The sequence below is a fragment of the Vespa mandarinia genome, unplaced genomic scaffold, assembly GCF_050613455.1.
Source record: "Vespa mandarinia isolate Hongniang unplaced genomic scaffold, ASM5061345v1 scaffold_58, whole genome shotgun sequence".
NCBI lineage: Eukaryota > Metazoa > Arthropoda > Insecta > Hymenoptera > Vespidae > Vespa > Vespa mandarinia.
The window spans coordinates 1-10,000 of NW_028197192.1; the positions used below are offsets into that span (position 1 = coordinate 1).

The 10,000-nt window shown below is 40.2% G+C and overlaps 2 protein-coding genes across 3 annotated transcripts in view; both read left to right on the forward strand.

The window, feature by feature from the left end:
- Positions 1 to 1,145: 1,145 nt before the first annotated feature.
- Positions 1,146 to 6,174, forward strand: LOC118445487 (interference hedgehog). 2 transcript variants are annotated; one of them, XM_085664460.1, is made up of 6 exons: positions 1,146 to 1,317; positions 2,605 to 2,862; positions 3,008 to 4,009; positions 4,085 to 4,906; positions 5,049 to 5,164; positions 5,504 to 5,679. In XM_085664460.1, the coding sequence occupies exons 1-6, from the start codon at positions 1,248 to 1,250 to the stop codon at positions 5,507 to 5,509; spliced, it is 2,274 nt and encodes a 757-aa protein (XP_085520586.1). In that variant the 5' UTR covers positions 1,146 to 1,247; the 3' UTR covers positions 5,510 to 5,679. The 2 variants fall into 2 exon arrangements, with proteins under 2 accessions (XP_085520586.1, XP_085520585.1); XM_085664459.1 differs by having other exon boundaries at positions 1,150 to 1,317; positions 5,543 to 6,174.
- A 3,306-nt stretch (positions 6,175 to 9,480) lies between these two features.
- Positions 9,481 to 10,000, forward strand: part of stol (voltage-dependent calcium channel subunit stolid) — a 16,323-nt gene continuing 15,803 nt past the window's right edge. The window contains exon 1 of the mRNA XM_085664458.1: positions 9,481 to 9,509. The gene's annotated coding sequence lies outside the window, so the exon portion shown is untranslated. The remainder of the gene's footprint in view (positions 9,510 to 10,000) is intronic.

The window sequence follows — 10,000 nt, forward strand, 5'->3', positions numbered from 1 at the left end:
CGATAAACACGATGATCGGTGGCGCGTGGGCGAATAGAAGAGAAGGCATCGAAGTTTTCTCTCTCTCTTTCTCTCTCTCTTGTCCTACCGTATGTCTACCTACGCGTTCTTCGTGGATAAGCTGCTTCGAGGTCCATCGAAAAGACGATGCTGCATCGTAAAACGAAACGGGAAGAAAATCGCGACGGGGAGATCGTTGTTGTTCTCGTCGGAATCTTCCGAGAAATCCTTTGAGAAAGGATTACTTGGATAGGATTACGACATTTCGAAAAAGATATCGTTCAAAAAATAATGTCAGATAATTAAGAACTGTCTGTTCGAATAAGTGTATACAAAAGCGTACATACACTTGCGAATAGTGTCAAACTTGAAATAGTTTCGCAAAAGTTTTTCGACAATGGAATAAGTATGGACGATGATAAGAACGAAGGAAAAGCCAAGGTCGCGAATCGTTCGATTGCGTCGATCCTACGTGTCGTGTCACGCGTGGGTGCTTTACGAGAGAAAGACTGACTTGCCTTACCGAATATGGATATTTTCAACTCTTCTTTATTTCGTGATATCGACTTTCGTATTACACGAACTCTCCCTTTAGTATAGTATTTTGCTTTGTCCTTCGAAAACTTCGTCGTAGGATATCAATGTTGAAATAATGACAAGAGAGTATCGCGTTACTTCTTCCTATCCTTATTAGAAGATAGAGCTTGCGTATGCATACGTAGACAATATTTTTAATTACATAATCGTCCGGCTATCGCGCGTAATGATGTAATTCGTAAACAAACGATTATTATCGTAATCGTTAATAAGGTAAAATACATTGGAGTACAACTATGCACGTTCTAGTTCTTATCGATATCGACATAGTATATTTATGCTATACCGGGATCTTCTCTCGGTCGGAAGAAACGAGCTCGTGTCTTGGGTGCAAAGAAGGCGCATAGCGTCTATTTTCACGTCAACTCTTCGTTCTAAAGTTAAACGCGTGCGCGTTTCGCATTAATTTTAGTGAGAGGCCGGGCTTTGGCCCAAGGAGGGTCCCTTTGCTGGGACACTGTCTCTCTCTCTCTCTCTCTCTCTCTCTCTCTCTCTCTCTCTCTCTCTCTCTCTCTTTCTCTCTCTCTCTCTCTCTCTCTTCCGCCAATCTGCTACCTCGGAAAAGATAGTGGAAAGTGGGATGAGAAGATTTTCAACTATCTTTCTCTAATCTTATTCTATATCCTTGGTTCGTTGCAGAATGCGTCAAGATGGGATCCGTCTTCACCCTACGTGGCATCGTCACCGCTCTTGTCTACGCCTTGTTGCATCCTGCAAACGGTGAGTTTACCTTTTTTTTTTTTATTTATTTATTTTTTTTTCATTCCATTCTCCCTTAAAACTTATTTCCTTTTATTTCGACGTTTTCATCAAAATAGAGAATCTAAATCGTTCAACTCCGACGATTCGAGAAATGTTTACGAGGATCACGAAATTGGAGGAACACTGGAAGTTCTTGCCAAAGTAGCTTCGTTTAATTACACCAAGCCAAAGAAGACACCGGCATGGCGTAGAATCGGGTTGGCGAAAATAACGACATCCTTAGGAAATTCGTGAAGCCTCTTAGAGGATGCGGAATGTAAAGTTGAAAGCAAGTTTGCAGCATTCGCCGAATTCTAAGGCTTTATTAGCCGTTGAAAGTGTCTACGTCTACCACCGTCTTAGTGATGTATGATACGCTTTAAATAACGAGCCTGCTTAACTCTTCTCTTGCGTAGCTCTTCTTCCTCTCTTCTTCCTCTTCTTCTTCTTCTACTACTTTCAACACTTTTCATTCCAATTCGTCACCTCGAAATATTATATTTTAACGAGCTTTAACTCAACTCGATTTAAAACGAAATATAATTTTCTTCTTTCTTTTACCTTATCTTCAGTCATTTAAAAACGATCTACTTTTTACGTTGAAGGAAAAATAATAATTTGTTTGTGGCATGATGCTAAGCGCAAGAGAGGATAGAATCGCGTTTATGGCCTTGAAGAGGCGTTACTTTGGTGCACCTACGCGAATATCCTAGGACAATGGTCGAACGATGAATACCCAGGAAGATAGATCGGTCCAGGTAGAGAGGGAGAGAGAGAGAGAGAGAGAGAGAGAGAGAGAGAGAGAACGTTCTGTTCCGTGACCACCCTGATCACCGGATTCGATAGCACTTCGTTCCATTGTCGGTCTCTCGTATCTGTTCGTGAAAAATGCTTGCTTCGAAATTTCCGCAACGTGGGATGATTTTATAGACAGGAAGCGATTGCTACGTGCTTCGCCGATATCGGGATCTCGATGGCCTTTGAACGTACACTCGTTCAACTGGTTTTTTGCGTTAGCGTTAGCGATCGCATTACCAGGAAGGCTTCCTTTGCTTTGACGATCTTTCCACGAGCACGATATCGTCGTGGTTGATCTCTTTTTTCTTTGTCTCTTCTTGTTTGTTTTATGAACAAGATCTTCTAAAAAGATCAAAAAAACTTGATAAGAAAAAATTATTATTTGTTACATTAATTTATGAAATAGAGAAAGTCGATATTTCTGTTCGATCTAAATCGATGGAACTCTTGTTTCTTGATTGACTATAGGGCAGAGACAGGAGCTGGGCATGTCCTTCAATTGGCATCCAAAACCTTTGGCCGCGCCGTTGGGGGATGACGTGAATTTCGAGTGCAACCTCAATCTTCCACCGGAAAGATTTCAATGGCGGCACAGGCCTCTCGGCTCGGACAAGTGGACGCCCCTAGCTCGTACGGTGAACGCGGGTGCTGGGGCCAGGACTGCTGTCGTTGTCAGTTTCGATGATAAGTCGAAGGCAGGCGACTACCGCTGCGTAGCTTTTTATGGTAACTAAAACCATTCAAGTATACTTCTTACGAGTAACGACGATAAAGACGGAAGAAGAGATACGAGATAGTCTTTTACATGGACTAAAATATAGACTTAGGTATATAGATATGAAAAAAAGGAACAAAATAACATTTTACATAGGCTCCAGTGGATTGGCGTCCGATCCGGCTCGTCTGACTTTGTCGACCATGCATGAATTCTCCGACAAGAGTGACATCGAATTACGCGTACCGGTTGGTAATACCGTTCCTATAACATGTCCAGTGCCTTACTCCGTTCCGGAGGCGATAGTACAATTTTACAAGAACGACAAATTGATGCCAGAAGTAGAACTGATAAACGGTCGAACGATAGCCATCGAAAATGCAAAACCCTCTGACTCGGCGTATTATTATTGCACGGCTAATAATTATATAACGTCTCAAACCTTAAGGAGCAATCATATGACCATCTTAAGCGTTCATGCAAACGCGTCTCGCCAAGCACCGTACTTCTCGAAACAGCCCCAAACCGAGTACACCGTTTTACGTGGCAAAAACGTTACGATGGAGTGTTTTGCCGCGGGCTATCCGGTCCCTCGTGTAACTTGGAGCAGACTGGGTGGTACGTTGCCTTCGAGATCCGTACAAACGAAAGCTGGCTTAACTATAATTAACGTGCAACCTTCCGATCGTGGCGAATACGATTGTGCTTGGAGCAATGGCGTAGCCAGTAAACCACTTAAATCTGTGATCATTTTGAAAGTTGCCGAGGAACCTAGAATCGTGAAACCACCAAAGGCTTCGACCTTCTCCGAGGGTGGCGAATTGGAATTGTCCTGTACGGTTACTGGACAACCCGAACCTACGGTCGAGTGGTTAATAAACGGCGAAACTTTGGTGCCCGATAATAACTTGGAGATTCGTGGTTCGACCTTGCTCATATCGGAGGTTGAGAAAAAGCACGCCGGTATAGTCCAGTGCGTTGCCAGTAACGAGTATGGTTCCGATACCGGCTACAACTTGTTGAGAGTCAATCCAAAACAGCATGTAAGTGGTATATCCGAGTCTAAGCCGGAATATGGTCTTCCTGGATCCTCTAGGCACAAACATACCAGGGGCGGAGGTAGGAGAAGAAGCAAAGAGGGAAAACGTAAAGGGACCGGTAATTATCGTAACAAATATCAAATTCGTATCATATCTATCGTAAGATATTACCATTTTTCTTTTCTACTTCCAGCGGTACTGGTTCCGCCGAATCAGCCGAACGTTACTCGACTCTCGGACGTTTCCGTCATGGTTAGATGGTCTGTACCGGAGAACAAAGGTCTTCCGATAGAATTCTTTAAGGTTCAATATCGTCAACTTGGTCAAAAGATGAACGGTAAACAGGGCAAGTGGATGACGGCGAATACGGAGATACCTAATCACGTGCGTTCTTTCGAAGTGACGGACTTGCAGCCCGATAATACTTATAGATTTAGAATAGCTGCGGTTTATTCGAACAACGACAACAAACTAAGTCCAAATTCGGTGCGTTTTCATTTGAATCGTGATGGTGGTTTCGAAAGCAATAAAATGCCGATCCCTTTGCTGACGAATACCGAGGCTTTGAATCACAACGAAGTCTTGCTCCTTTGGCAAAATCTTGACAAATCAATGGACATCGATGGCTTTTACGTTTATCATCGTGCCTCCACATCCGCCGGGGATTACGTGAAGACTACGGTCGAGGGAAAAAATTCTACGAACATAACGATATCTCATTTACAACCGGACACCACATACGAATTTAAAGTACAAAGCTTCTCCGTAGACGCCGCTTCGGAATTTTCCAAAATCTTAAGACAGAAGACGAAAAAGGCTCCGGTCGAGCAAGCAGTTCAGCAAGTCGTAGCTGAGAACAAGTTAAAGCCAACAGCGAACGACAAGAATGCCAACATGTACGCAATTATCGGCGGCGTCTTTGGTGGATCCATTCTCTTGGTCAGCATCGCAGCTATTGCGGTGGTTTACAAGAGGACCAAGATCAAACAGAGTCGTGAATCCTCTCAAAGCGAAGGTACGTTTTACCTCTATTTTCTTGTCTTTCTTGTTTCACAACTATATATACGAGAACGCTTTGTCGTCCTTAATCACGTATATTTGTGTACGCGCATATACTACACACGCGTATCTACATATATACATTGTTCGTGTAACAGGGAAGCCAATAGCAAACGGAAGAGTAACGAACGGAGGTGTGACCGACTCTAAAATTAACATAACGTCGAATCCATTGGCCGGTCTCGATGCTTCCGACGATATGATCCAGCCTAAGGTCGGTATCTTTATTTAATATTATTACAAGAATTTTCTTTCGGAGAAACATTCATTTTACGATCCCTCTTATTCCTTTCTAAGGACATCCTAAACTCGTTCTTTCAACATTACCTCCGTATTTATACTAATTTTACAAAAAGAAAAAGAAATATCCTTAACTCTCTTATACTTTTTATCGCATCGATCAATGAAACCAAAGAAAAACTCGACCTCTCTATCCACTAATCTTCTTTTTCTTCTTCTACTTTGTATCATCTACCTTCTCTATCGGAGAGAGTCGTTCCTCCTTCTTTGTTTTTCCGAGCACCATACACGTACGTTAACTTACACGCTCTAGATCTGAAACGAAGCAACGAACACGCATGTTTCTGAACAGAGCGGACAGCAATCGTCGATGGAAATGACCTCCTTTCTAAACGGCCAGAACAACAACGGCAACGACCATAACAACGAGGACTCCGTTGGAATCGACGTGAACGTTCCCCGTAACGAGCCAGCACCCTTGCATCAAGGATCACCGCCTAACGAGCAACCACTATGAACTTTCCTTTAATGTGTTCCTTCTGAAATATCGTTCTTTCTTCGACCAAGTTCACGTTGAATTTAAAGAAAGAAAAAAAAGAAGAAAAAAAGAAATAGGCAGCTTTTACCGATACGCAAGGTTCTTCCATGAAATCGTATCAGGGTAGTTTTTTTTTTCTTTTTCTTTTTTTCCTCTCTTCTTGATCGTGTAGAATATAATACGATAAGTTAAACAACTTAGACATATCAGAATCAACACGTTAATTGCCTAAATTAAACAATTTATCACGTTTAAAAGAAATTCTTCAAATTCTATCGTCGCATGCACAAGTGACGTTATTAATGTAACGAAGTTAATCATACGTTAGTATTGTTGCTTCTACGTTAGAGTAACGCTGGTGCATGTAAATCAACGAAGGACAAATTCGATTAAAGCTTCGACGAAAGATCTCTTTTTCGTGTTAGACAATACGTATGCTCTCTTTCTCTCTCTCTCTCTCTCTCTCTCTCTCTCTCTCTCTCTCTCTCTCTCTCTCTCTCTTTCTCTCCTCTTGTGAATATTTGATTATATAAATCGTAATAAGTTGTAAATATAATTTGAGATACGTTTTATCGTCGAACGCCGTCCAAAATAAATGTGCTGTGTCTTAAAACAAATCTATTCCTTTTATTCGAAATTTCGTTTGGAAGCATCATTTATAAATCTAATTTATATTATATCCGTCCTTTGGGCAATCGTCAGATCTGATAATAAATTAACGTGTTGAAAAGCGATTTACGTATAGTGTATAAGAGATAATAATGAAGAGTGATTCGTATTGTAAAGACGCGCAGAACTATATAGCATATCGTTATATTTTAGATCTATAAATATCACTACGTAGATGGACTACGTTTAATACAGTATTCTTTCTCTTTTGATACGATCAACGTTTTTATATTCGAAGAGAAAACTTTTTATTATATTTTTATAGTAATCATCTCGACTAATTTTCTCAATAGTTTTAATCAACGTTTGTTTTCCACGGTAAACCCAAATTTTGTACGTCACGTTATATCGTCGAGGAGAAACAGGTATCGTACATCCTCATTCATTTATATTAAAGATTTTCAAACGTTGGATTTATTCTATCGACATTTTTACCGAGAGATTACTTTATATATACTCTATTTACACCTTTTTTATATTTGATATGTATATATATATATATATATTTTTTTTTTTGTTTCGATGCAACATAGATTAAAATTCACATCGAATTCACGATTTGAGTTCTTACGTGCCGGAATAAAAAGATACGTGTATGTGTGTATCTATATATATATATATATATATATATATATATATATATGTATGTATGTATATATATACACGTAGACAAAACGAACAGATAATTTATCCTAACGTTCATATCGAAATATTTTACATGCAAAATGGCAGGACAACAACTGTAAATAAAAAATATATATGTATTAGCGATCGCATTATGCGACGTAAAATTATGCGCGAGAACGCCCGTACGTGCACGTGTTCTGTTTTCTTTTTTCCCTTTTTTCTACATCTTTGTTTTCTTTTTTTTCTTTTTTTTTCTTTTTTTTTTTTTTTTTGTATATACACACCACATACATATTCAGTTTACGTACGTGCTAATCGTATGTATCTTTGCATATGCGTGCACGTATAGGCGTGCGAGCGTACGCGTACGCTTTTATTTTCATAAGTGCGATTATTTAAATGTTTAGCTCGTCCGATACTACTTTGCACGTTTAGATTCATTATTCTAATACAGTGATGGGGGACGGACGTTGTACATAGTAGAATATTTGATGCGTTCAAAGAAAGAAAGAAAAAAAAGATAGAAATGTATGTGCCTTATATCTTGCCCGCGTAGATAATAATGCGATCGAGATCTGCAGAACGAAGAGTAGCAGTAATATTTATCCTCTATCCGTAGCTTTAACGCTGTTTTAGTAACGACAAGACGACGAAAAGAGATTACGACATATTTTTATCATCGCAATGCCAACGCTATGTTAGACGACGTACTCGAGTTCGTCGTCCTTAGTGTACTTTAAAACACGTTTTATGTACTTAACAAGATTTTTTTCTGCATTTTTTCTTTTCTTTTTTTCTTTTTTCTCTCTCTAAAAATAAACTCTTTGGAAAAAAGAAAACGCGTGTCGATTAAATTCTTTACTTTTTTTATTTTCTTCTTCTTCGACGTCTCATATCTTTCTCCTTAAAGAAACGAAAGTCGATGATGGATAATAAAAGATATGAAAAGAAAAAGAAAAAGAAAAAGAAAAAGAAAAAGAAAAAAAAACAAAAGGCGCCAGGGTTATTAGGAAGACGTCGTCTTAAGAAATCATAGAGAAGACTTCTGGAATTTCATTTTCTCGCGGAGAGCCAAGGAAATACATATGTGTCTGCGAAGTTCGCCAAGAGATGAGAAAAAGGAAAGGAAAGAGGGAATGGGTTTCTTATATATCATTCTTCCGCGGTGTGATTTCTATCGAGAATTCGAATCTACGTCGTAGAGTCGTCGAACATCCTAATGGAGGTATTTCTTTCAGGATATTTTCACGAGAAGAAGATCATTTCTTACGTCTACGCGAAGACATTTTGAATGATCACGTAACTACGTTAAATTTGAATAATTTTTTTTCCAACTCTTTGTCACGTTACTATAGAAATTGTTAAAAAATATCACGTAGACAAAAGTTCAATTGGAAGAGGGAAGATCCATTGGAATTCTTTCCGAGTTATCGAATTTCCAGTATCATAATTATTCGGGAAGTAGTTTGTTCGGTTGACAGGATCAAAGATGAGACGTGTACAAGGCTTTTCGACTTCTCTCTCGATGGAAGAAAAAGGAAGGGAAAAGTAAGATAGAGACGAGTTGAAAAGTGGGGAGATGAGGAAGAAGACATCGTCGAGTCGTAGAAAGGAAGAAACAAGAACGATGGAAGTAGATACATAAAGAGAAAGAGAGAGAGAGAGAGAGAGAGAGAGGCCTCGGTCGCCTGGCCGAAACAATCGTTATGATTTTCCGGCGTGGTTCGCTCGATACCGTCCCGCTTTCTGGAGCTGCGTTTGTGGAAAGGGAATCGGGGGTTGGGGGTTGGAACGTGTGCGTCTGCGGGTTGCCGACAGAATGCTCGGAAGCGAGGGCCAAGGATATTTCGAGGCCCAAAACGATGGAAGGGATGTATACGCGTTAACGCATTACCTTCCATAATTTTATAGCAAAATTTCGAGCAACGCTCGTTAAACGCGCCACCATGCATGAGACGCGATATCGGAAGGTAGGAGAAAGAGGGAGGGGACAAAAGGGGATGGTAAGAGAATTCGTTATCTTTGTCTCCTGTTTCTCTTCCACAAAGATTACCAGCGATTGTTTAATCCGAGAAACGGAGGGCTCATTACGTCACACTGCGTGTCATGCGGTTAACTGTCCGAGCTTGAGATTTCTTTCATCACACTTTATCAATTTCATGCACGATAATTGTTTATCAATTTTCCGCCTTCTTAAGAAAACTTTCTCTTCTCTTCCGAAGGAATGAAAGAAAAAGAAAAAAGAAAAAAGAACGATTTTTGAGTAAATAAGCTCGTGACTATCGTCCGAATGCAAACGAAACCATTGCAGATATATTTTTTCGAAAAGCAGCTTGCGTGTGCACGATACGCGTAGGTACTACGTGAGACGCATAATCCGTTAATGCTCCACGTCCAACGAATGCAACGGAATATGCAAACGTTGTTTCTTTTGCATTGCACGTTCGCTTAGTTCTACGAAGCGCCACAAAATGTAAAGTGTTACGTAAGTAAAGAGCAAACATCTGTAAAATCATAATCGTATCTTATTCTTTTCAATCTCGACTTTGTTACTTCTAAACATTTACACAACTCCCCGTAACGTATCATTCTACTGACCACGACGAATTGATGTAAAAAAATAAGAAAGAGATTCTACCCCCGAAGCCTCGAGGTTAATTATCCTCGTAGGTGGACTAGACACATTGGCCGAGCGTGTTAAGGCGATTAATGGTAGAAACGTCGGTCACCGCGAGGGGGCACGCGATGCCTCTACGGTGAGACAATAAATCTGAAAAGAGCGTGTCCCGCGAGATCGGAATCTTTTTTCTCTCGAAAATCCGCTCGGTGAAAGAGAGAAAGAACGGGAATGAGAAAGGGTAAGACTAAAAGGTCTACAGAAAGAGAAAGATAGATAGATAGATAGAGAGAGAGAGAGAGAGAGAGAGAGAAAACTGGAGAGATGTATGGTAACGGGGCGTAGTCAAACGAGCGTCG